Here is a 27,425-nt window from a genome sequence, read left to right on the forward strand (position 1 = left end):
CATCTTTTTGCATATGGACATTCAGTTGTCTCAGCACCGTTTGTTGAAATGAGTATCATTTCTTCCAAAAAATTGCCTTAGCTCTCTTGTCTACAATCAAGTGACCACAGATATATGTTGGTTTATTTCTGGATTCTCTGTCCTGTTGCATTGATCTGTATGTTTTTCTTTATGCCTGTACCACACTGTCTTGATAACTGTAGCTTTTTGGTAAGTGAAAGTCCTCCAAATCAAAGGAAAGTTCTGCTTTTTCAATATTGTTTTGGTTCTTCTTAGTCTTTTGCATTTCAGTATACATTTTAGGATAAGCTTGTCAAGTTCTGCCAAAAAGTACTCTGGAATGTGTGTGTTTTTCATATTCCCCGATTTTTTTGACATGATAATAAACTACAGATACTCTTTTCCATTTTGATTTTTTAACTTAGTAGCATATCCTAGAAATCACCCCAAATCAGTTCAGAGATCTTTCTCATTCTTTTTTTTTTTTTTTAAATAGCTGCACAGCACTTCATCGAATAAATATACCATGGTTCTTCAACCACTTTCCTATGTGTGGGCAGTTAGGTTGTTTCTAGTATTTTGTGATTACAAAGAATACTGCAGTGAGTAACCTTATGCATGTTATTTTTCCTGTTGTTGGAGATGTATCTTGAGGGTAGATCCCTGGAAGTGGGATGACTGGTTAGAGGGTAAATACTTCTATCTCCATCCTAAAGAAATGGCCCCTTCTTTACTTCTTCTTACTTACTTCTGTTTTATTCCTCAGACATTGATGAATGTGAAAATGAACTCAACGGAGGCTGTGTCCATGACTGTTTGAATATTCCAGGCAATTATCGCTGCACTTGTTTTGATGGCTTCAAGTTGGCTCATGATGGTCATAATTGTCTTGGTAAGGAAAACAGTTGAAAGGGCAGTGCTCCTTCACTTATCGGCTGGTGCCCCACCCTTTTGCTTCCTTTGATGAAAACATACTCATTAAAACAAAAAGGGGATCAGAGATTTGTGTTTCCTGGCCCCCTAGAAATCACACTCTCTGACAGAAAACCAGGTAAAGTGTTTCAGTTTTTATGGGATCATTCATGATATAAATTCTCCATTAGTCTAAAGAGACAGACATCATTTTTATTGCTCATTTCTAGCATTGACTTGTCCCCTTTACGATCTTTGGTCTTGATTCGAAAGACTTACAACCATTTCTTTAATGCTGTAAGTATCTCTGTCCTAGAATTAGGTAAAACTGCTTATTCTGAAAATTCAAATGTGTGATTGGATCTCAGTTAGGTAACCACCCCCCCTCCAACGGCCTTTTGCTTGAGAGAATGAAAAGTTCAGACAGAAACCTTCCGTTAACAACCTCCTTTGACCCTACAAAACGGGACCATCTGTTGGAGTTTTAGTCCTGGAGTTAGAGACTGCAAAGAGCATTGTTTATGGTGGTTGCTTATGCTGGGAATAAAACAGAATTCCGAACTAGCCAGCAACTGGATGGGGCTGAGTGGGCTGGGTGTTGAATAGTCTTAGAGGATACAGCACACGTGGCAGACAGGTGTTCATGGTCTGTTTGCATTTTAAGGCTGGTTGATCAGTTGTACAGAAGGACATCCTGGGAGACAGATGGCATCAAGGTCCTTTGTCACTGATGACCCTCTGTGTGGTTAAACTGCTGATGTCTGCTTGGCTGACCAAGGAGTAACTTGAGCCAGGCCCTGACATGGAGGGGACAGCTATTGAGATGCCCCATTATAGTACAGGGGGAATGGCTGTTCGATTAAACATAAAAGAGTTCAGCATAAAAGCCTCTGGATAAGTACAGACAGAACTCGTTTTTCAAGTGGTGGAGAAGGAAAGACTTTTTTTTTTTTATAAAGGTTTTATTTATTTATTTGACAGAGAGAGAGGGAGAAGTAGGCTCCCCACTGAGCGGAGAGCCTGATGTGGAGCTTGATCCCAGGACCCTGAGATCATGACCCAAGCCGGAGGCAGAGGGTTAACCCACTGAGCCACCCAGGCACCCCAAGGAAGACTTTCTATCTGGGAATCAACCCTTGTATGATGTTTATCCTACTTCAGTGTCCCCTGGAGCCCCATGCTAATATAGATTCTGGCCCTTCCTGTTGGCACCCTGTGTGAGAGACCAGTCTTTGGGCCAGAACACTTGGCCTTGCAAGCCGGCAGCTGTCAGGAAGATTTGATTGAGGGCCAAGGCCTCACTAACCCCTTTGCAGACTGCCTAGGGCAGTCAGGACCTCAAAAAGACACTAGAGAGCCAATTCTGAGAAAAGCAGTCAATTGAGATTAATTAAAAACTCAAAAAAAAAAAAAAAAGAAGAAGTCACTTTCAGTGTGTAAGTTTTGGGGACACATGCTGTATGTTTTATTTTACCATTTTTCTGGGGCTGAATCTCACATTTCCTTTTGATTTGCCAAAAGTGCCATTTGCAGGAATTTATGTCTAAGGGCAGATCCAGTCATCACAGTTTTGTCACACCCCAAGTTGTGCCTGGGGGAATGTGTGAGCTTCCTAAGAGCAAACCGTCCTGGGGTGGGACCTGGGTCAGGTTGAGTCGGGTGGTTCTCAGTCAAGTCCTGAGGCTGGGAGTCTGTCCTTGCCCTGGCTGTTAACACAGGTATTTCATCAGACTATCTCCATTTCCCCTCCTTGGGGTCTCTTTGTGGCCTTGGTAGCAAGGATCTGCCTAGCAGAAATATCCTGAAGATCCGCTGAGTGTATCTGAAGGGGCTAAGGATTCTTTAAAGGAAGCCAAGAGAAAAGGAAGTGGTGTGATAAGAAGAGCAGGACCAGCAGACCTAGAGATTTCTGTGCCATTTAGACTTGGAAGGGCTGGGGCGCCTGGGTGTCTCAGTGGGTTGGGGCCTCTGCCTTGGGCTCAGGTCATGATCCCAGAATCCTGGGCTTGAGCCCCGCGTCAGGCTCTCGGCTCAGCGGGGAGCCTGCTTCCCTCCCTCTCTCTCCGCCTGCCTCTCTGTCTACTTGTGATCTCTGTCAAATAAATAGACTTGAAAGGGCTGAAGTATTTTGTGACATGGAAGCTCAGGGCCAACAGTTCTCAGGAGCAGCACTTTCTTGCATTCCCTGGGCTGACCACGATCCTCTCCTCGGCCCCTCACCACAGATTAGCCACAAATATATTCGCCAGAATATATACAATACACATACCACTTAACTCTGGTACCAGACCCAGAATGCTCCAAGGTCCTGAATGTCTGGGAGCCTGAGAAACGAAACGCAGCTCTTCTGTGTAGCTCTCCTTCCTGAATTCAGTTTCCTTTTATTGAGCGTCTAGGAGTGCTTCCTAGCTATTCAGTGTTGTGGCAGTGGTTCTTAACTCTGGCCGCGCGTTAGAACATTCTAGAAGTTTAAAACAACACCATTGCCTAGGTCTCATCCAAGACTAGTTACGTTAGCGTCTCAGGAGGTGGGGTTCCGGCATCTGGGTGCTAACACGCAGGCAGGGTTGAAGCACTGTTTTGCAGTCTGGTGAAACTGACCAAGCGAGCGATACCTTTTTGTGCCTGGGAACATGCACGCTTTTTGTATTAATTCAGTCAGAGTACATCCCCCAACTCAGTGGAACATTTCTAATGGCTTTAGAGAAAGGAATGGTAGGTTAAGTGTAGGGTGGGTGAGTGGCAGCTCAGAAGGGAGCTCACCTTGACTCAAAACCAACCCAGGATTTGGCGTTTAGGGGAGCAGATCTCTCCTGCTCACCACAAGTCCTCATCGTGGAACACCCCAGCCAGGTGTGTTCCTGTGCGGCTCAACCTTTGGAATGTGCTTCCTTTACCCTTTGGCATAGAGAAGAGCAAGTTTGTTAGGCTTGAGGGGATGGCTTGAGTCCCATCTGTTTAGAAAGACATCTGCCTGGTAGTGTGGGAGGATGCATGACTATAAGATCTGAAGCTTGAAACCAGATAACAGATATTTAAATGTGAATTTTCTTGTTATGGATGTGCCCAGAAGCTAGTGTTAGGCACATGGGAAATCGGGCTGGACAAGTAAATTGCTTTTATTATTTATTTTTATTTTTAATTTTTTTAGATTTTATTTCTTTATTTGAGAGAGAGAGAGAGCCCATGCACACAAGTGAGCAGGGGGAGGAGCAAGGGGAGAGGGACAAGCAGAGTCCTTGCTGAGCTTAGAGCCCGATGTAGGACTTGATCCCACAACTCGGAGATCATGACCTGAGCTGAAATCAAGGGTCGGACACTTAACTGACTGAGCCACCCAAGTACCCCAAAGTAAATTATTTTTTTTAAATATTTTTATCTATTTATTTGACAGACAAAGATCACAAGTAGGCAGAGAGGCAGGGAGAGGGGGGGCGGGGTAAGCAGGCTCCCTGCCAAGCAGGGAGCCGGATGCGGGGCTTGATCCCAGGACCCTGAGATCATGACCTGAGCTGAAGGCAGAGGCTTTAACTCACTGAGCCATCCAGGTGCCCCAGTAAATTATTTTTATATCAGTCTTCTCCTTGAGCCTTGTCATGTCTCAGACTTTTCTGGAAGTTTCCTCTGCTTTGGCTCTGGGGATGCTCTGCTCTCCTATTTTTTTGTTCATGCACTGAGCAATGTACACCTGCAGTTCCAGGGCTGTGCTAAATAAAACAAAAATCTCTGTCCTCAAGAAGCCTGCAGTCTAGTGGAGATGGATAAGTGGAAGATTCTGAGGGGTCAAAAAGTACAAATTAAAAAAAGAAGATTTTGAGAATGCAATACGGTCTGTGTATTGATGGAACCAGGCACGGAGTAACACATGACACAGTGGAAGGAAAGTCCCTTACCCCACCCCTGGGGAGGTGGATGAAGACCAGTGGCGGAGGGCTCCCTCCCGCTCTCTTTCTGACGACTCCTTCTCTGGGTCGTCTGCTCTCTCCTCCGCATCCTCCTGCCCCTGCTATTCTCCTGATTTCTGCCTCTGGCCCTGTGCTCTCTGCAGCCCTTCTCTCCTTTCCCACTCCTGCCTGTGGCTTTCTCATCTACATCCACCGCTTTATCAGGCCACCACAAGTCAACGGCTTTCAGAGGTGTCTTCACAACACCAGACTCAGGTTTCCCCCTGCCTACTGGACCAAGGCCTGAAGGTCAGCATCTCACACACATCAACTCCCTGCCGTGGTGGGGGCCAACCCCATCTCCACCCCCATTTCCCCACCCAGCTCTGGTCTTCATGTTTCTCGGCCACCCCCACCCCGATGCCCACGTGGTTTTCTACCCTGCAGGCACCCCGCCCACAGTCCTCTTCTATTTCTTCCTTCCTAGGCATCCCCATGGCCAGGCCCCGGGTCTGGTCCCCCATTAGTGCCAGCTGCGGCTATTTCATGCACACATGTGAAGCCCCACTCCCAGGCTTTTGATTCTTCTCCTTCCTTGCATCCTACCCCTTCCTTGGCTACCATCTTCTTCCCAACTCATGGGTCTTCCCAATTCAAGCCACCTTTGCTATGGTGGTTCCAGGCTGCCTCCCAAATAAGGCTAAACTTCTTTGTCTGGTATTCAAGGTCCTCCATGCTGTGACCCAATCTATTCCCAGCTTTATCTCCTGAAACTTCCCTGCATGGACCTGTGCTGCAGCCAAACTGAATGGCCACTCTTATCTGAACATACCCATGTTCCCCAGCATCTGTACTATGCTCATGCCCTTTCTTTGGCCTAGACTCCCTTCTCCTGATTTAGAACTGAAGATATACTGTAGGGCCCCTCTTTCATCAGCTTTTCCATAAAACCCATTCTGATACCCCACAACCAGGTGGCCTCTTTTTCCTTTGCACCCTCTTTTATCGGATCTCACAATTACTCGGGAGTTTGCATTTTATTATTTTATTTGCATTTCCCTCTGCTGAAGGGTAAGCTCCTAGAGCAGAATTTGATCCTACTCATCTGTGTTTTACTATCTCCTCTAGCACCGTACTTTGGAAACAGAAGATGTTCAATGAATATTTACTCAATTGATTATCGTGTGTTCAGGAGGAAGGCCTGGTTAAGGGAGCCCCAGACCCTGCTGACTTCAGTTTTGAGAACTGCTGTGATGCAGGGAAGGCAGAGAGACCTCATCTCTGCTTAGCAGGTGTCCCTGAGCTGCAGGGAGGGGTGGCATTTGAAACAGTCCCCAGAGCAAAGGCTAATCCTCCTCTCTCTCCAGATGTGGACGAGTGCCTGGAGAACAATGGCGGCTGCCAGCACACCTGTGTCAACGTCATGGGGAGCTATGAGTGCCGCTGCAAAGAGGGATTTTTCCTGAGTGACAATCAGCACACGTGCATTCACCGCTTGGAAGGTGCCTCGGCTCTGCTGTGGGCAGGGGGGGAGGGGTGGGTGGGTAGTGGGTGGTGCTTGGGGGGCAGGGTCACCTCTGAGACCCTCCCCCTCACTCAGTGATTTTCATGGAGTATGCGAAAATCTGGAGGCATGAGGATGAGTCCAGTCCCTGCCACTGGGTAACCCTGGGCAAGCTATTTTAGCTTCCACTTCCTCACCTGGCAAAATAAGTAGGTTGGGTGGGGTGAGCTCTGAGTCTCTTCAAACTCTCACATTCCTGATTCTAATCTTTAAATAGAGAACATTTCAAACATGACTAGATGTCTCAGGAGAAATGTAATGGACAATCTGCCAAGTTTTTCAAAAAGGTGCTGCAAACCACAGCCAGCCCCAAGTGCAAGCCCGCTCGGGGCCCTGGGCGGGTGGGGAGGAGCTGAGCCTTCTTAGAGAGACTGCAGCCCCGGATCCAGCCTTCCCTGGGTCTCCCATTTTTGAACTCTGAGCCTCTGGGGTTCTAGCTCAGAGGGACCCCCTCCCAGGCATGGGCTTTCGATGCTGTGGTTTCCCCGTGCCATTGCTTACCATTCCTCCAGAAATTTGTAGACGGCTCTTCTGATGGCCGCCATCTTGTTCTCTTTGCTTTGGGTCTGTACATTTTTTATTCCTCTGTTAGTTCAGTGGATTCTCGGGAGTTGGGGGGAAGGCATTAAGCACACGTGGCCGATCAGCCACTTTTAACCAAATGATGTGTTTTTAACTCTCTGCTCTTTCTTAAGCCAAAGGGCTACGTTTTGGTGACTATGTCATCCCGGGGTTGCCTGTGCATGTTTGTGAGGGAAGTGCTCTGAACACTAGACTGTTAACTCCTTTTGGCATGTGCTGCTCGTTCATTCTCATCACTGAAGAATGAAGCGAGTTTAAGTTCTTTTGCTATTTAATCACACATTTGTAGGTTTATTGTTGAATCAGGGTTCTTGTGACCTTCCTTTCTTTCTTTTTAGTTATTTTATTTTATTTATTTATTTGAGAAAGAGAGAAAGTGAAAGAGCACGAGCCAGGGGAAGGGGTCAAGGGACAGGGAGAAGCAGACTCACCCCGAGCAGGGAGCCCCGATGCAGGGTTCAGTCCCAGGGCCCTGGGATCATGACCCGAACTGAAGGCAGTTGCTTAATTGACTGAGCCACCTAGGTGCCCCTTCTGTGACTTTTCAAGAGTGTCTTTGTGGAAGATGATTTTTGCCTCATTTTCTAAGAATGATGGGTGCTTCCTTCTACCTGACCGGAAAAGGCTGTTTGGGTACAAAAAGGAATGGTCACAGGCCAGTGGGTTTGATGAGTCTTACCACCCTGAGCCCGCTGGTTCTGTGTTTGGGCAGGAGAGACACACACTGACTCTAACTGGCAGATCTCTTATCTCAACGCAGGTGTGGCCCTTAACAGAGTAGCAGTTGGGTTTCATATTCCTGGTGGGTTCTCTGGACTTTTCTGTGAGCCTCACATCTGGGATGAGGCAAGATTAAGAAGCCTGCAGGAAGAGCTAACTCAGGGCACCTCCTCAAGTCACTCGCTCTCCCTACAGGTGCCTCGAACAGGAGTGGGGACCTGTGGGTCAGGCCTTTGCTTGAACACAGGAAAGATCCCCACCTACTCCCAAAGCAGTTCACTGCAATTAAGATCATCTCTTACCCTTGTGCTTCCAAAGCAGTGGCTCAGCTCCTCTGTCCCCTCCCACAGAACCTCCAGACTGATTACAGACACAGGCTCTTCCTAACAGAAGTAAATACAAAAGCAGTTCCTTTCTGCAATCTGTGTTTTCTAAGTTTTCTACAATTCAGACATTCTTGGAGTCCCTGAAGAGTATTTAAAACGAACATACTTGTCTGGAGCTAAAACCAAAATCCAAGGATTTGAGCTGTGGTCTGGGAGTGCTGTCTGTGCCGTTGCAGCCTGATTTCTTGGTGAATTCACGGCAGCCTGGGCCAACAGATTATAGCATTGATAACATTGAGACCCTGACCATCCTAAGGTTTCAAGTCTTCAAGTAAAACAGTGTGTAAACAGTGTTCCTTTAGGACTTCCTCCTTGATGTGCACATTAAGCCCTTAGAAACTGTATTAAAGTGGACTTGAAAACCCCCATTGATAGTCCAAAATTGGTTAAAAGAAGGTAATCCTGCAAGCTAGTATCTTTTTGGTGTTGTGGTTATTTTTAATAATTATTTACTAAATGTTCTTCAGGGGATCATAGTAGATGATTTTGAGGGAAAGCTTAAGCTATTGATTTTTCTTTTCTTCTATTTTTTATTCTTAGAGACACCAAAGCTCTGGTAAAGAGACTGTGTGTTTTCACCCATGTAATGGGGGTAGGCTGGAGAGAGCCATTCTGCCCCAGCCAGGCTTTGTCCCTATTCATGGGTGCTCAGGCTCTCAAAATGAGCATTCCTCTTTCGTTTTGTCTGCTCTGAGAATATTTTTCGATGTTTGCACCACTGCCTTTTCAGAGTAGGAGGAAGGTGTCAGGACCATGAGGAAGGGGCTGTCTCTCAGCAGGGACTGTTTCCGTCTTTTATAGAATGTTTCCACTGGATTTGCAAGACCTGTCTTTCTCCAGTTTCCAGAGATATTCCTCAGTGGGACCACCGCAATAGTGTATCTCTAAAGCTTTTGAGCTGTTTCCCTCCTGGTGAACTAACAGCCCTAAACATGATTGCCAGCCCAGTTTCTTGGGCAAGGGGAGTGAGAACCGTGGTGGGACCTCCCAGTTTGGACCAGACCCATCTGCTTCCCTAGCAGTGGCTTTTTTTTTTTTTTGAATTGGGGAACTACGAACAGCTTCAGGGGCCCCTTTTGAAAAGCCCCCAGCAGTTCCAGAGCCGTTTTAATGTCTATTATCTCCTGGTAACTTTGGTGTAACTCAATAGGATAGGGCATCAGGGGACAAATTTTCATGTATCCCCACAGCATCTGGCACATAGTCAGGTTTTTGTTTGTTTGTTTGTTTGTCTTTAAACACTCAATTCCTATGAAATATTTCTTGTGTGAATGAGTTGCTGCTCTAAGGCAGGAAAGCTCACTTTGCAGATGTCTTCCCGGACTTGTAGACAGAGTGAGAAGAAGCGGTGGCAGCTGACCTCTTCCAGGAGTGTGCATGGCAGGTGTTACTGCTGCCCTTTCTGGGGTGCTGTTATGTTCAGCTCTGGGTGCTTTCTGGCACCTATGACCCCAAAAGTCCTGCTGACCCAAGGACAAGTGTAATTCCTGCTGGGCCTTCCTTGGAGGATGGAACGTTGCCTCTGGGGGCAGCTCTCACCTCCTGTGCTGTCGCAGTATTAGAAGCAAATAACGTTTCCACAAATCACCAGCCAGAGCTATGAGAGAGCTTTGCTCGAGTATGAGCCCCATTCTGTGTTAATGGGCAGCAGCCTTGGCACGGGTGAATGAATCTCAGCGACTTTCCGCAGACAGAGTGCGAGAGTCCAAACAGCTTGTAACTGTCAGATAAAAAAACAAAATGGTTTTAAGAGAGTATGGGATGTATTAACCGTTACACTGTCTTTTGGAAGAGGAATGACATCTGTTTGTATTAAAACGGCTATTCCAGTTAAGCACAGATCAACAGCTCTGTGGTGAGAATTGGAGAGAAGTGACTTTAGACTTAATTAGAACCACTCAGCTAAGGTTTCAGGGACACAATACAGAACAGTGTAGGATCCTGGAAGAGTTGAATGAAAACTTCTTGTACTCATGTTTATTTTATTTTTTTAAAAAGATTTTATTTATTTATTTGACAGAGAGAGAGAGAGAGAGATCACAAGTAGGCAGAGAGAGAAGGGGAAGCAGGCTCCCAGCTGAGCAGAGAGCCTGATGCCGGGCTCGATCCCAGGACCCTGAGATCATGACCTGAGCCGAAGGCAAAGGCTTAACCCATTGAGCGACCCACATACCCTTTGTACTCATGTTTAAAACAGCATTACTACTTCCCACATTAGAGAGTGTCTTGTTAGCTAAGAACCAAAAAACCTACTCTGAAAGATGTTCTTTGCACAGATACAAAGAAGTATCAGATGGGTGTGTAGTCAATAACACAGTTCGAACGGAGCAGAGGTCTTGAGAATACTGTTGGATGTGATAATAGTTCCTCCAGAGTGCTGGCACGTGGCAGGGTCTCAAAGAATAGGTTTTGAGAAGAGGCAGGATTCTGGCAAACTACACAGACGTACACTATGTTATGACCACCCCCCTCATTTAAATGCATGTTAAACCAGCTCGGGAAGTTACCCCCCTTCCCTGCACTGTTACCACAAGATTGGACTGCAATGAAAATGAGAGTCTACCAGGAGAGAATTTTACAGTGGCTGCAGAAACCACTTGTGTGTGGGCTCTCTCTGTTCCCTTGCTGGTGTGCTCCAAGCCCGCTATGGGGGGTGGGGTGCAGAGATTAAATGAGAGTGCTCACAGAAGAGAGGCCCCTGGGCCAGTGTTCATGTGCTGATGCCAAAATACAGTAGTCACAGTCACCTCCAAAGTGTGCATTTGGTTAGGGGAGAGAAGAGGGTTGATGTTTTCAGAAAATCATCTTCAAGAGTTATGTGAAAACTTTGCCCATCTTCATCTATCTGCAGATTTTCTTTTTTCTGTCTTTTTTATTCTTTTTTAAAGATTTTTTTTTTTTAATTTGACAGAGAGATAGTGAGAGAGGAAACACAGTGGAGGGAGAGGGAGAAGCAGGTTTCCTGCAGGGCTTGATCCCAGGACCCTGGGATCATTACCTGAATGGAAGGCAGACGCTCAAGGACTGAGCCACCCAGGCGCCACTATCTGCAGATTTTCTTAGAGAGATTCTCCTTCTTTCTTTGTCTTCTTGGTCAGCATGGGTAACAACCTGGCAGAGAGTCTAAGAGCTGGTTCCTGGGGTCTGCAGGCATGGCTCTACAACCACTGGCGAGCCCCTGATGGGCGCTTTCTTTTCCGTGTATTGGGAGAGGGCTCTTTCCGCTTTAGGAGACTTGAGACATCGTATCTCTTGGGTGACGGAGGAAATTTGTCATATCTCTGTTAATTGACCTGATTGGATTTTAATGACATGTTCTCTTAAAATGTGGGGCTGACGGAGACCCAGGCAGTCAGGTCCCACCGTCCAGCCCTTGGCAATGCCCCTGGGGCTGCAGACTGTATGCACAGTCTGGTCACTGGCCGCATGCTGCTGTTTTGCAGAGGGTCTGAGCTGCATGAATCAGAATCACGGCTGTAGTCACATCTGCAAGGAGGCCCCGAGGGGCAGCGTCGCCTGTGAGTGCCGGCCAGGCTTCGAGCTGGCCAAGAACCAGAGAGACTGTGTCTGTAAGTACAGTCTAGCACATGCCTGTGCTGGGATCCAGCCTGCCCCAGATGCTGTCTTGTGCAGCCCAGCATCAGAAACGCCACCTCATGGCACAGTGGTCACGTCAGGGAAGGTGGCTGTCACGGGATACTCACCTCCACTGAGGACTAAGTTCGCTGCACCGGGGGTGGTCTCCCCTAGGGAAGGGAGGAAAGAAGATGATGCTTTTTAAGGAAACCAATCAGAAGGAAATAAAATCCAGAAGGACCGTGAATGCTGGGGCCGGTCTCCCTGTTCCCACAGAATAAAATCAGATATGGTCATCTGGCAACCCCAGTTCTTTGCTACCTGGTCCTGCTTCTTTTTTTCTTTTTTTAAGATTTTATTTATTTATTTAACAGAGATCATAAGTAGGCAGAGAGGCAGGCAAAGAGAGAGGAGGAAGCAGGCTCCCCACTGAACAGAGAGCCTGATTTGGGGCTCGATCCCAGGACCCCAGATCATGACCTGAGCGGAAGGCAGAGGCTTTAACCCACTGAGCCACCCAAGTGCCTCCTGGTCCTGCTTCTTGTACAAGCCACATCTGCCTCCTTTTCCCAATACCTGACCTCTGCCTGTCAGAGAACAGCCCGTGTCCATTCGTGCCTCCAAGCCTTCTCCAAGCACTCTTCCAGACCTGGCTTGGTAAATTCTCACTCAGCTTTTAATATTCTGCTTAACTTTTAATAATGACAAGCAGAATAGTTACTTTAAAAAAAAAGATTTTATTAATTTATTTGATACAGAGAGAGAGGGAGAGAGAGAGAGAACACAGCAGGGGGTGTGGCAAGGAGAGGGAGAACAGGCTTCCCGCTGAGCAGAGCCCCAAGTAGGGCTTGATCCCAGAACCCTGGAATCATGACCTGAGCTGAAGACAGATGCTTAACCAATTGAGCCATTCAGGTGCCCAGAGATTAGCTACTATTGAGAGCACATTTACTACGTATAAAGGCTTGTCCAAAGAGGTACCAATTCCACTGACTTCTTAATATCACCACCCTATTGAGCTAAGTATTATTATCCTCATTTTTAGTAGAGAAAATTGTGGAGAAGGTAAAGCAACAAGGTCGCATAGGGAGCATGTACCCAGTTGGGGTTTAGATGTAGGTCCTCCTAGCTCTACAGCTGGCGCACCTCGCTAACTGTCCCCAGAAGCCTGCCCTGACCAGCCGGGCAGCAACTTTGTATTTTGGCTCTCACAACACTGTTGGTTCCTCAATGATAACACATGACACGTGTGCTGAATTGTGCATTTATGTGTCTGTCCCCCCATCTGCGAACACCCCCAGTCAGGGACCTCCTCTTATTTTTGCCCCCCAGTCGTTCCCCAGTGCCCAGCACAGGATGTGCTACATACTTGTTTACTAAATGAATGAATGGTGTCCACAGTCCGGACACAGCTGCCCCACGATGATGAAACACAAGAATGAAACTCCAACTGGTCATAGGAAACAACCAGCCATTAAAGGTGTTCCTAAACCACTATTTGTGCCAGAGGAAACATGGATGGTTTTCCTTTAGCAAGTCTTCCCAAAGCCATGGACCTTCTATAATTCCCCTGCAGTTTGCTAGGGATGGTTGTTTACAGCGAGTCAACCTTAGTGGTTAAGAGAGGAGGAGGTTGTTTCTCTGGTGAAGGCCTTCTCTCCAGTTTCCACCACAAAGCAGTGTGCAGCCCTGAAACCTGTCAAACCAGGGCTGGTACCACCACCACAACCACCACCTGGGGCCCCTAAAAGTAAGGCTGTCCCTGAGGGCTTCCAGTGGGCTGAGCAAAGTGGAAACTGCCTTCCTGGCTCCTGGTCTCTTCACAAGGAGGACCTGGGTCTCCAGATGAGATTCTCTTCTGGAGTGAGACTCTGGGCATTTCAGTTTTTCATGGACCAGTAGAATACCTGGAATTTATTTATTTATTTATTAAAGATTTTATTTGTCAGAGAATGCACAAGAACACAAGCAGGGGGAGTGGCAGGCAGAGGGAGAAGCAGGCTCCTTGCTAAGCAGGAAGCCCAACATGGGACTTGATCCCAGGACCCTGGGATCACGACCTGAGCTGAAGGCAGACGCTTAACCGACTGAGCCACCCAGACGTCCCAATACCTGGAATTTAAAATTTAAAATATTAAAATATTTTTAAGAGGTCACTTCTCAAATAATATTATAATCACATTTGGGGAAAGAACAAAAAGAAAAAAAAGCTGTAGAATTGTACCACATAACCAGCTGTTTCACTTTGTTTTACTCTTCCTTCCCGCCCCTTCACTTTTTTCATATTCCTATTTAGTTGATCTCATGTGTACACAGTGTTTACCTCACTATGATCTCAGAAGAGTTTCTTTCTAACATCACAAATATGTATTTAGGGTTTTTTTTAACTGGAAAAATTACAAAATGCCTGTGTAAGTATTCAAACAGTTCTAAGGATGTAGAGAAAATATATTCTTCCCTCTCCCATTTCTCCTACCAGAGGTAACCACTGTTCACTTTGATGAATACATAGGTTTTTTTTTTTTTTTTGGCTGATCATCAATGAATTCATACACAGTCTTCATAATTCTTGGGTAATGTTGCATTAATTGTGTGCGGAGTCATCATTTCCTCTGAATATCCTCCCTTCTAACCTAGATAGAATCAGATGAGAGAAATCTTAACATATATGTACAAATAAGCATTATCTGTTTCTTCCAGCCATAAAGTGCTATAACATTTTCTATAGGCCCAGTACAGCTGCATTAATATGTAAAATTCTCCTGATAGACCAAAGCAGTAGTCTAGTATCCTTTGGTATAATTCCCCTTGAAAAATGAAAGGGGAATGCCTTCCTATCCCCATCTTCCTAAGTAATTGCTCAAAACTGTCTTTTGGGATTTCCTGGGTTCATACTCTATCTACATAGATAGCGGCAGGCTCTGTCTGAGTCGGAGTTACTTGTTTTATGCACCGTGGCCAGCACATACGAGGTGCTCAGATGCTTACTGAATGATTATCAGAGACCTTCTGAAACAAAAGCAGCCCCAGTTGTGGAAAATGCATGGCTCAACATGTTGATTCCTTTTCATCTCAGTGACCTGTAACCATGGAAACGGTGGGTGCCAGCACTCATGCGAGGACACCGCTGAAGGCCCCGAGTGTAGCTGCCATCCACAGTACAAGATGCATACAGATGGGAGGAGCTGCCTCGGTGAGTGACCCCAATACTTGGTAAGGGTCTGCCCACCCATAACCCTAACAATAACCTCTAACCCCTAACCCCTAAACTTAACCCTAACCCCTAATCCTCTAGCCTCTAGCCCCCTAACCTCCTAACCCCTAACCCTGCCCCAGACTAGAATGGTGTTTAGCACCAGGTTCAGGGTGCTCCTCGTCCATTTGCCTCCAAACAGGTCCCGTGCTACCTTACACGTGACAGTGGGAGTGAGTGGTCTAGTCCTGAGAGGGGGTCTCTCTCTCTCTTCCTGTGCCACCTCGGAAAGCCCTTTCTCTCCTAGATGAGGGGGCTACTGAAGGTGGTATTCTCAGGACTGGGACATTGCATCCTAAGGGGCCAGGACAATGTGAAGTTAAAGCTAGCCATTTGTGATGACTCAGTTGCCATCATGGTGAGCAGAAGACAAGGTTGCATACTTCTGTCAGGATGCCAATCCTGTACTTCGTGGCATGTCTTTCGCTAGCTCCATTTAGAGGTTCCCAGGCCCAAGATTCTTTTTGTTCTGGACCAAGGGCTTTGGAGGGAATCTGAAGCTTGCATTCCCTGGTGTCTCTGGTCACTGCCATATGCTTCAAAACTCTTTTCCAACATTAACTAAGGCTCTGTGGCCATGTAACCAGCCTTGTTCCCCACAGAGCCTCATTACAACACATTATTACTGAGCGAACAGAGTTGCATATCCTCCATTGTTCTCACGTCTGGGGTTTCAGCAGAAGGGGTTGTGCAGGGGTGAGTCATCTGACTCGTTCACTCTGCGAACTGTGCTCTTTGGTGTCTCTTACAGAGCAAGAAGACTCTGCTCCGGAGGGGACAGAGAGCAATGCCACATTGGTGGTGGACGGCGACAAGCGGGTGAAGCGGCGGCTGCTTATGGGTAGGCGCCTCCCCCACCCTTCCCTGGCCACCATTGTTGACCCTCTCCCTCCCTCATTTACTACCTCAGGCCTGCACTTGGGGCCCATACCCCCTCAGATCAGCTGGACCGGGGTCAGCAGCTCCTGTCAAGCCAGGTGTGTTTGCTCTTCCCCCATGGCTGTCACTCAGTCCCCATCCAGGGACCCAGCAGTTGTGGGAAGGGCACCAGCCACGAGAATGGCCCGGTTAGGGTCGCAGCACTGCCCCCACCTGGCAAACGGCCCTGAGCCTGTGTCTCGGGTCTTTCAACTGGGGATCATAAAACCTACCTCTTAAGGTTCTCAGCAAGCTCAGTGAGGATGATAATGTGTGGAAGTGCCCAGAGTCCAATGCCTGGGACTTCATAGGTGGTCAGTGAATGTAGGCTCTAGTTCTTCTGAGCGGCTGTGACCAGGGAGGCGCTTTGGGCCGTCCCTGGCTCAGCATGGCCATGTGTCTGGGGTTTTTGTCAGCGAAGTCCTTGTCTCTCTGACTTCAGCCCGTGTTGCTGGCAAAAGAGATGAATGCAGAAGAGCAGCACTTGGCAGTGGGGTGTGGGAAGGTCTGCCGGCAGAGCTGGAGACGGGAGCGGAAGTAGAGGCCGTGGCTGTGGGGGCGGCCGTCAGATCCCTGGTCGTGTTGTTATTCTGGAGAAAGCTTGGCTTGACTGGAACAAAGCCGACTTTTTGATAGCTTCTAGATTTAACAGGTAATATATTGAGCAGCCACTGGTTACGGGGCACGTGACATTTCTGAGCTCTTTTCTGCCCTCTCAAAGTTATTTTTAATTGTGTTAAGTTAAAATACTACATATGAATAATATATTAAAAAAAACCTTAAGAACCTAATTAGTGCTATTAAGCTTGTAATGAAACATCATTTCCTTGCTTCAGAACTTCCCTTTCCTTCATCCCATTTGCCAGAGGTTGCAATTTCCATTTCTCCCAGTTGTTTCTTCTTGTCATTCCCCTTCCCCCATATTTCTGAAGAGTGGATACAATTATTTCTCTTTTCCTTGTTTTATTGTATTGTACACTTATTTCCTGATATGGCAGTTTTGGATATTAGCTGGGACTTCTTGCTCCAGAGCACACCAAGTTTTAGCTCTCTTCTGCCCCCTCCCCCAATGAACACGCTCTCCCTCTCCCACACATTCACTGCAGTTCTATCACTATTGAAATCAACATTGCATATTTACATCATCGTGACTATGAGTATCTAAATGTGAGTCACCCCCACCATGTAATGGGCTGTGATTATTATTGTCTTTGTTTGCCTAGGTTTCTAAGTACCTCTTACAAATCTTGAGCAGAGTTCTAAAACCCTTTCAATGTGTTCAAATACAGCAATCAACTTATTAATTCCATTTCTTAAAAAGTGTTTTCTGGGGGTACCTGGGTGGCTTAGTCAGTTAAACGTCTGACTTTGGCTCAGGTCATGATCTCAGGGTCCTGGGATCAAGCCCCTCACTGGGCTCCCTGCTCAGCAGGGAGCCTGCTTCTCCCCCTGCCCCTACCCTCTGCTCATGCTCTCACTCACTGTTTCATGCGCTCTCAAATAAATAAATAAAATCTTTTTTTTTTTCCTGAGTGTTCCTCTGTTCTAGAGGGGCCTGACCCCGGGGCTGGCTGCACACCTCTCATCTCAGTCTTCCAGCTAGCTCCAGCCTGGGAATCCCCTTCACCTTGCTCCCGTGTCTGTGGACCCCATGTCTTCCCTGCTGTTAGTTCATGTGGGTAGGTATAGGTTGTTCAAAACCTCCCTGCCTGGAAATGCCTTTTACTCTACTTTTATTGAGCATTTGGCTCAGTATAGAATTCAGAGTTGTGAGTAGTGAGTGCTCTACTGTTTTCAAGGATTCAGTGTTGTTTCAAGAAGTCTGAAGTCCTTTTTATTCTTGATTCTTTGAATGGAACCCATGAAAGTTTCTCTTCGGTTGTTTTCAGGGTTTTCTTCTTGTCCCTGGTGGTCTGAAATTTCACAATAACGACCCTCATGATGGGATTTTTCCCACCTGTTGTGCCGAATGCCTTTCCAATATGGACAGTTGAGAACCCTGGTTCTGCGAAAGTTCCTTACATTTTTTTTCTTTGATCATTTTCTTTTAAAAAATTTTTATTAATTAATTAATTTATTTAATTTGACAGAGAGAAAGAGGGAGTGAGAACAGGAACACAAGCAGGGGGAGTGAGAGAGAGAGAGAAGCAGTCTTCCTGTGGAACTGGGAGCCTGACGTGGGCCTCAATCCCAGGACCCTGGGATCATGACCCGAGCCAAAGGCAGACGCTTAAAGACTGAGCCACCCAGATGCCCCTCTTTGATAAATTTTCTTCACTACATATTCTCTATTCTTTCTCTCTGAAACTTCTGTCCGTTGGCTGTTTTAACTCCGCTAATTCTTCTTCTCTTAACTTTAATTTTTGTTCTACTTCCTAGATTTTTCATCTTCGTTCTTATAACCCTCTACAGGATCCTTTTTAAATTTCCGCTTTCATATTTTAATTTTTTAAAAATGTTACTTAAGTCTTCTGTTGGAGGCGCCTATTCATATTTCATGAATGCTTTCCTTAGCTCTCTGGGGAAATTAGTCATGAGGTTTTTAAAACTTTTCTCTTGTTTCTTGTATTGTCTTTGTTTCTTCCAAGTTCTCTTTTCCCTTTTCATTTGATTGGGTGTGTTTATTTAATATTAAAGGCCTTCCTGGAGGCACCTGGGTGGCTCAGTGGGTTGAGGCCTCTGCCTTCGGCTCGGGTCGTGGTCCCAGGGTCCTGGGATCAAGCCCCTCCTCAGGCTCTCTGCTCAGCAGGGAGCCTGCTTCCTCCTCTCTCTCTCTGCCTGCCTCTCTGCCTGCTTGTGATCTCCGTCTGTCAAATAAATAAATAAAATGTTTAATTAAAAAAAAAAGGCCTTCCTGAAATGTCTAGTGATTCTAGGCTGACTCTTCATATTTAATAGTGAAATACTAAAAAGTTAACTGAGTGTTCTACCAGCCAATAGGCTTTAAACTTGGATGACCAGACAGTGACTTAGCCATTTCATTTGGAGACCCTGAAATTCCAGTGTCTAAATGTCTTTTCACTTGGCCAGGCCAGTTTAGATGGAGAGGAATCCTTCAGTCTCCTGCCGAGGGACATAGACTTGACTACCAGTGTGATTCTGGAGCTAGGGAGGTGGGGGTAGTTGGGGTGAGGCTTTGAGATCTCTCTTTTCAGGGTACAGACTTTCACCTGACAGTGTTCCTCCTTCCTCCTGCTCTTCCTCGTATCCTCGAGTCTAGTGCTTCTCTGGTCCCACTTCTTCAGAAGATGAATTTCTCTGCTGTGGCCCAAATAGGGAAGGGGTAGTCACTTGGCTGTGGAATTTAGGAGGGGATCTGAGGATTTATCCATTTGTTATATAGACATATGATCAATCTTCCTATTTTTAACTTCTTCCTCACCTCTGCCTCTGGGGTAAGTTAGCAACTCCAATTCCTGGGCCTTTCTGGGGTTCTGTGGCTCACCTGAGCTTACCATTTGTTGGCACCCCCTCTGCAGACTGCTAGGGTTTAGCTTTCTGCTTTGTCCATTACTGCCCCTCCTTGACATGCCACTTCCGGAATGTTTGACGTTTTTCATCTATTGTCTTTGCTTCCGTTTTCTTCGTTGTTAGGGATTTGTACTTTTATTTAATTTTTTCAAAGATTTTATTTATTTATTTGACAGAGATATAGAGCACAAGTAGGCAGACAGGCAGGCAGAGGCAGAGAGAGAAGCAGGCTCCCTGCTGAGCAAGGACCGCCCCCCCTCCATCAGGGACTCTATCCCAGGACCCTGAGATCATGACCCGAGCCGAAGGCAGAGACTTAACTGACTGAGCCACCCAGGCGCCCCAGGAGTTACTTTTAACTTTAAATATTTTAATTTTAGTATAGTTAACATACTGTGTTATGTTAGTTTTAGGTGTATAATATAGTGATTCAGCACTTCTATATATGACCCAGTACTCAACACAAGAGCCCGCCTTAATCCCCATCACCTATTTCACCCACCCCCCCTCCCAACCTCGCCTCTGGTGACCATCCTTTGTTCTCTGTAGTTAAGAGTCTGTTTCTTGGCTTCTCTCCCTCTTTTTTTCCTTTGCTCATTTGTTTTATTTCTTAAATTCTACACAATGAGTGAAAGCATATAGTATTTTTCTTTCTCTGACTTATTTTACTTAGCATAATACTTTCTAGCTTCATCCGTGTCATTGCAAACGGCAAGAGTTCATTCTTTCTTATGGCTGAGTAATATTCCATCGTATATATATACTGCCTCTTCTTCATCCGTTCATCAATCAGTGGACACTTGGGCTATTTCCATACTTTGGCTATTGTAGATCGTGCTGCTATAAACATTGGGGGGCAGTGCATGTATCCCTTTGAATTAGTGTTTTCATATTTTGGGGGTAAATACCTAGTAGTGTGATTGCTGGATCATAGGGTAGTTCTATTTTTAACATTTTGAGGGACCTCCATACTGTTTTCCACAGTGGCTATACCAGTTCTTAAGGATTTATACCTTAGGGGCACCTGGGTGGCTCAGTGGGTTAAGCCTCTGCCTTCGGCTCAGGTCATGTTCCCAGGGTCCTGGGATGGAGCCCCCCATCGGGCTCTCAGCTCGGCAGGGAGCCTGCTTCCCCCTCTCTCTCTGCCTACTTGTGATTTCTCTCTGTCCAATAAATAAATAAAATCTTTTTAAAAAAAGAATTTATACTTTAAAAAATCTATTTACTCTCATGTTAGGTTTTGAGAGGAAACAGAGATAAACCTATTCTATCTGGCATATTTAATTAGAACTAAGCTTTCCATCCAAGGCTCCACATTGAGGTAGCTATGGAAGTAAAGTCAGTAAGTAAAACTAGAAGGAAATTTGCTCATTGTTTCTCTTCTCTATAGATGCGACTTACCGACTGTGGCTGATTTTTCATGTACTTCTGACCATTCTTTCTCCTTTCAGGGAAAGGTAAACCCCTAATCTGAGTTGACCGACAGCTGCAAGGATGAAGTCATTGTTCTATAGCAAGGGAATGGTTGGAGTAGGTGAAGCTTGCCCTCTCTTGCTTTGCCCATTACTTATTTTGAAGGGAGAGGGTTTTGGATTAAGGAGGGACCATCTTCCTTTGCCCTGTTCTGCATTTGCATCTAGCTTTCCAGATGTGGCCCCACTGCGTGGGTCAGTGGCTATGGATCAGTAGGAACACGTAGTAGCTTCCGATCTGCCAGTGGAGGGGGGAAAGCCTTAGCAGGCTGGAGACACATTTTTAACCCTCTATCAAGCTTCTTTGGGAGATGTCACTCACTTAGGTGGGTGAGAGGAGCTGCACTGGCTCTCCGTCTATCTTACCTGCAGGTGGTAGAGACTTGGGCTACAACTGTGAGTGCCCCACAGGGCTTCTTGGCTTCCGTGAACTTTGTCAAGCATTAATCCTGCAGTCTTATCCTCTCTCCCAGCTGCATCAGTGCTCCTTTAGCAAACTAACTGTCTTTCTTACCCCCTTGTCAGAAACGTGTGCTGTCAACAATGGAGGCTGTGATCGCACCTGTAAGGATACTTCGACAGGTGTTCATTGCAGTTGTCCCATGGGATTCACACTCCAGTTGGATGGGAAGACCTGTAAAGGTAGCCTGTGCTTCTCCAAGCTGCTAATGTGTGGGGATAAAGGCAGCTCGTCCCCTCCATACCTCCAGAGAGACTCCAGAAAGCTTATGATTCATATCGGTGGAAGCTTTTCTTCCCTGGGCTAGTGGAAGATTATAATTGAGTAAGCTTAATTAGAGCCAACTTAATTACACTAACTGTTGAGAAGGTCAGCTTCTGCAAACATCAGATAACCCAGGCAGCGGCCTTATTAGAAAAAAGGCAGAAGTTCAAGAAAACATTCATTTGCAGGTGATAATATCAGCATCTCATAAATAACAGCCTAGAGATTATTATAGAAATAACAGCCAAGATTTTTATCCAGAGAACTTAATGAATAGCTGTACAATTAACTTTTACTGATGAATAGAGACCTCAATGACCTGCTAGTATTTCACGGGCAAGAGTACAAAGGCTTAGTACTTTAACATGATACAAAGCAGATAACCAGTTACCAAATGAAACTGAGAGAAGATAGGATTAATTTGAGTATCAGGAATCATTTAAAAGCTTTGAGGCTACTTGATCATCATATAATTTGCCCAAACAAATGTCCTAATTCCTTATAACTTTAATCATTAAACTGGAATGGAAAGTATACCGAAGGGAGCCCCCTTATCTCGAGAGAGCCGTGCAAGGATGAGAATATAACAGGACATTATCATTCTTTTCCCATAACTTGTTTCCTTAATGCTAGCCAAGGGTAGCACAAGTCGGAATTCTTGAGGGGCTGAGGCACTTGCCTTTCCCAGTTGGTTTAGCCAAACAAGAAAACATGTGTAAGATTAAAAACATGAGCAAACACCCTTCCATGCTTTCACGGGTCTGTTTCTGTAGCGGAGAGGAACGAAGCACGCACACAGTAGCACGTCAGGGATTTGGGGAAAGGCAGGCCCATTTCGCTCTCTGATTTGCCCATGCTTGCCTGTTACAGATATCGATGAGTGCCAGAGCCGCAACGGAGGCTGCGATCATTTCTGCAAAAACACCGTGGGCAGTTTTGACTGCAGCTGCAAAAAGGGATTTAAATTATTAACAGATGAGAAGTCTTGCCAAGGTATGTGCTGAAACGTAGCCGGGCTGTGCAAGGCCCGCTGGTTGGAGCCGAGAAGACGAAACCCCACGCTGGCAGAGACTGGCTCCTTGGGCTTCTGGACAGAGTCATTAATCCAGCCTCCAGCCCATGCTTCACTTATTTCATCTGTTGGTAGAATAAAAACACTGATGTAGCTCACAAGTGTATTTTGGACATTAAGCTGTTAATGATTAGAGAATACCTCAAAGCATCCATCTGGTGTGATTACAGCAGAGCTCGCTGCCAGAAATGGCATGGATCACAGAGCGTAAACAGGTTTGCATTAGGGTGTTGAGATTATGAATAATTTCTCTCTTCTAAATTTTCCTTTAGTTTTGTGGATTTTATGATAAAACTTGGTGGCAAAAATATGTAGATTCTGTTAACATACCTTACTTTTTCCTAGCGAAAAGTTGGGGTCAACCCATAATCAAGGTCATGTACTGGTTGGTCTCTTCCTTATAGCCCTTGTTTTAATGACCAACCAGCCTTTGGGGCCTGGGGAGAGGGACAGTGGAGAGGGAGGGAGGGGACTGAGTGGAGGCAATGCTGGTTGGTCTTCGGGCAGTGTTACAGACCTCCTCTTAGATGCATTGCTCCCACACAAGGGGTGTCAAGGAAACATCTTTGGGGAGCAGTTGTTGTTATTAATAACTCTTTGGGGTGGTGGTAAGCTGTGTTGGATACGAGTCGTGATTGATATTTTCAGATGAACACCTTTTATGCCCCATGGATATACAGGAAGCCGCTCTCAGGAAAGATTTGCTGTCATGTAGTCTTGTTCCACTTCTGAGAATAAGAACAGCCTAAATTATTTTGTTAGAAATCCCAGAATTAAAATCAGAAAATAATATTTACTTTACTTTCACTTCAGGTAATAAAAATGTAACATTACCCTTTTTTTTAATCTTACAGTGTGTGAATTAGGTTTCTCTCTTCTTCTTTTTTTTCTCTTAATACATAATTTTTCAGGCAGTTCAAGTATAGCCCCGTTTAAATTCAACAAGTTCATTCTAGATGACTATTGCATTGCTTTCTTTCATTATACTTGGAAAGCAAATTTGATATTCCACATAATGTTTCAGAATGTATAGAGCCAGAAATACTGTTTAAGCTGTGTAAACATATTAAAAAGAAATTAGAAAAGTGATCTCATTATTTTTGGCAAAGCAACAGCCCGTCATTTGCAGCCAAAGCCAGCTACTGAACAAGTCTACTTTCTCGACAACTGGCTGATGTTAATAACAGAATTCATAGAGTAACATCAATTACTAGGAAAGAAATGGACTTTTTCTTATTTTTCACTGATTGGTCTTGGTAGAAAGAATATTTTCACAAAACAGATTTACTGAAGAAAACTGCCAGGATTTCTGGGAAAAACTAGTGATAAAGAGGTTTTGTAAGAATTTGCCCTTTTTAATTTCATTTCTTCATCCCTCCAGTTCCTTCCAAATGTTTGTTTTTTATTAACATAGTTTCTTATGGCACATTTGATGTTGAAAAAGAGATCTAGCTCTGGAATATTTGGCTTCCACTGAGTTCTGCACTAGTCCTGGTTTATCCATTTGGAGATGCAAGTTGTAACTCTGTTAAAACCCTCCAAAGAGTTGAAGAAGTGAAGCACTGAAATTCTAGTCTACAGGAAAGATGTGAGGAGCAGACCAGGGAAGAAGAGATGATTAGACTGACAAAGGCAGCCTCCTAAGCTAGTTTCCAGGACCCTGGCTGGAGCCAGCGATGCCTCCACATTGGACCAGGACAGGAGGGGCCCTGTGGGGCTGAACCATGGCAGAAGAACAAAGCCAAGGGATTGGCCAACAAGATCCAGTTTGGAGCTTAATCACCAAATTTTAGTGTCTGTGATAGAAAATCACTGAGGATGTTAGCATTCATGCATTCTTTTAGTGCAGGGGACATTATAACCCAGTTGACCTCTTGGGGCCCAAAGACTAATTCTGGAAAGATAAGAACCAGATTTATTTCCAACGCCCAACTGTTTTCTCCTTTCCATTTGCTATAGCTCATATAATCAGTACTGTTGTTTTACCAATAGTGATGTAACAACAGCAATGCATGGGTTAGCTTATCATTTGCAAACCCTTTTAAGGAATGTTATCTCATTTAGCTTCATTTAAATATTTTAAATTACTCAGCCCTGCAGATAAGCATGGGATAGAGAGAAACCAACTGAGCTTAAAGGCAACTGCAATTTACAACAGAATTTAGAAATAAGGATTCTGATTGTGAGTATACTTACTGTAGGCTGCTCAACATTTTCTGTAACACAAGCGAGCAGGAGAACTGATGGACACTTTTCAAATTCTGTTTACGTTGTTTTTCTTGTTGGTCAGTGAGTGGAGTTATAAACCTGTTCTTTGTACTCACCCCTCAGCGTTGGTTTCAGCTCCCCTCTCCCTTTGACAATTACAGATGTGGATGAATGTTCTTTGGATAGGACCTGTGACCACAGCTGCCTCAACCACCCCGGAACATTCACATGTGCTTGCAACAAAGGGTACACCCTCTATGGCTTCACCCACTGTGGAGGTGAGCAGAAGGCCCCTCTAGAGGCAGGGGAAGTTGGTCCTGCAGGGGAGCCGGGCCTACCTCCCACAGTTTCCCCAGGTCCCGGTCAAGTTTCCCATATTGGGGAATGAATGGGACATTCTAGGACGTCAGTAGTGAGTTCATCGACTCAAGGGAAACATCTGCTAAGGGCTTAAAAACATTGATCTCTATTCACATTGATCCCTTTAACATGTTACATTACGGAACAGAGAGAAGAACTGAGCTAATCAACTGCGAACTCTTTATTGACTTTATTGATGTAGTATATTCAGACCGTGGGAGGATCTCTCAGGAGCTGATACCCTGTCTATTGGAACTTCCCTGTGAATCATAAAGTCACAGTCCTCAGAGAGACTTGGCAGGGCATCAACCATTTCCACAGCCTTGCTGTGCCCAGGAACCAGCTGAGAAGCCTGTTTCAAGATCTGAGCTGATCTTTGAGCTGGAAGTGGACTATCAACTCCATCTGTCTGTGCTGTGCCCATGTAGCCCTGTGTTCTGATGTCATCTGTCCTGACGCTCATGTAGACTATGGCATAAATCGGATTTGACCTCAGATGACTCCCACCCTGCCCCACATGATCATCAGGTTCATTCAACGATCTTTGAGAATACAGATTCAGATTCTGATTCAGAATGGCTATGGCTTCCACGGTGATCCTGAGTATCCGAATATTTGGGAACCTGGGGCTTAAATACTTCCTGCCCAATTCTTGTATCCTGTGCTTAAGAAGAATGAATAGCAGTGATTTGGTGTAGATAGCACCATCTCTCCTTCTTTTCAATATATCCGTGGCATGACTATACACATCCTCTTCCAGTCCATCAGAAAACCCCAAGGATGTGTGGCCTGAATACGAATGTGTGTCTGGGCTTTAGGCGGAGCTGCCTTCCAACCTGGACTCGGTCTTGGGTAGATGGGGATTAAAGCAAGTAATTTCCCTTCTCTATAATTCAACTACTAAATACGAACTGTCCAGTGAGAAGTCCTAACTCTGTCTCCCTTAGCATGTAGCCAGGAGGATGGTAGAACTTCACATCGCAGGCCTGTGCAGTGTTTGAGTTTGGACACGTGGAAGTGGAGTGTGTCCCCTTCTGAGTATCCTCAATGGGGGAAAGTTTTGGTCCAGAATGGAACTTGAGACCATCCCGGTGAAGCGCGTGCCAGGAAACCCCCAGAGTGGGGAGCGGGGTCAGCTGGTGCCTAGTGCACATCCTGAAGGCAGCTAGCACCTTCCCTTGGGTTAGTGGGTTTCGACCCTGTGACTTCCCTGCTGTTCCTTCCTCAGGGGAGGGATGGCATGAGCCTGGTCCCCAGCAGGCTGCTGTGACAGGAGAGTGTTTTGTTCTGCAGACACTGATGAGTGCAGCGTCAACAACGGGGGCTGTCAGCAGGTCTGTGTGAACACAGTGGGCAGCTATGAATGTCGATGCCACTCTGCATACAAGCTCCACTGGAATAAAAAAGACTGTGTGGGTAAGGGGTCCCACGTCTCTCAGTCCGCAGGCAGCTCTGTCCCCACGGGGCCCGGAGTGCACCCGCCCTCATCCTGCCCCTGATGCTTCTCCCCTCAATGGCAGCAGCCATTCTTGAAATAGTTCAAAAACAGGAGATACTTTACAGGCTCTTCGGTGTTTCCGTCTGTGCTTCTGTGTAGGTGGGAACTCCCTTCTGTTTTCCTGCATGGGAAAAAAAAGAGCACGTTAGTAGCTTCTTTACCTTGGAGGGAAATAGTGCCCTGTGTCTTGTGTTCTGTGCTGGGTATCAGCCCTCCCTTCTTTCCTTGGGGCCTTGGGTGTCTGGGACTCACCTGGAAGTGTCCTGCTCTTTCTGTAAGTGTCTGCTTTTTGTCCTGTCCAGAGGTGAAGGGGGTCCTGCCCACTAGCGTATCACCCTATGTGTCCCTGCATTGCGGTAAGAGTGGCGGAGGAGACAGGTGCTTCCTCAGATGTCACTCGGGCATTCACCTCTCTTCAGGTGAGTGGGTCCCAGTCCCCTGGGCGAGTCCTCGTGCCAGGACCAGGCCTTCCCGGCCATTAGGTGTTCGATGCCCTCAAAGGGTTTCCAGGTCTTTGGCCAGCTGCCACTTGACCATCGGGGAGGCTCATGCTTTGAGACCCCATATGCTGGGCATTTGTCTGTGGTTTCTGTGGCATGGGGGGTGGGGAGTGAGTATAGCTGTTACCAGGAGAGACTGTAACCTTGCTTACATGTTGACAACCCACATTCTGTCTGTCAGGACTGCAAGAGGCCTACTCTGTCGCCTGTGGCTCTTCCTCTTCTCTCAGGAGCAAACAGCAAAAATCAAATGACTCAGCTTTCGGGGGTAATTACCAAATCTGCGTGTTCTCTCTGGTGTTCACTGTGTTAAAAGGGCTTCGTT

The 27,425-nt window shown here is 46.0% G+C and overlaps 1 protein-coding gene across 2 annotated transcripts in view; it reads left to right on the forward strand.

Moving 5' to 3' along the window:
* Positions 1-27,425, forward strand: part of SCUBE2 (signal peptide, CUB domain and EGF like domain containing 2) — a 68,356-nt gene that overhangs the window by 8,337 nt on the left and 32,594 nt on the right. Inside the window, exons 3-13 of one of the 2 annotated variants that reach the window (XM_080815478.1) lie at positions 767-892; positions 6,164-6,298; positions 11,492-11,617; positions 14,701-14,817; positions 15,629-15,718; positions 21,264-21,380; positions 22,333-22,455; positions 24,904-25,020; positions 26,396-26,518; positions 26,903-27,019; positions 27,282-27,368. In XM_080815478.1, the coding sequence (XP_080671604.1) occupies positions 767-892; positions 6,164-6,298; positions 11,492-11,617; positions 14,701-14,817; positions 15,629-15,718; positions 21,264-21,380; positions 22,333-22,455; positions 24,904-25,020; positions 26,396-26,518; positions 26,903-27,019; positions 27,282-27,368 (1,278 nt within the window). The remainder of the gene's footprint in view (positions 1-766; positions 893-6,163; positions 6,299-11,491; positions 11,618-14,700; positions 14,818-15,628; positions 15,719-21,263; positions 21,381-22,332; positions 22,456-24,903; positions 25,021-26,395; positions 26,519-26,902; positions 27,020-27,281; positions 27,369-27,425) is intronic. The other variant, XM_080815479.1, reaches the window with a different exon arrangement.

The sequence above is a fragment of the Martes martes genome, assembly GCF_963455335.1.
Source record: "Martes martes genome assembly, chromosome: 10".
NCBI classification, from domain to species: Eukaryota; Metazoa; Chordata; class Mammalia; order Carnivora; family Mustelidae; genus Martes; species Martes martes.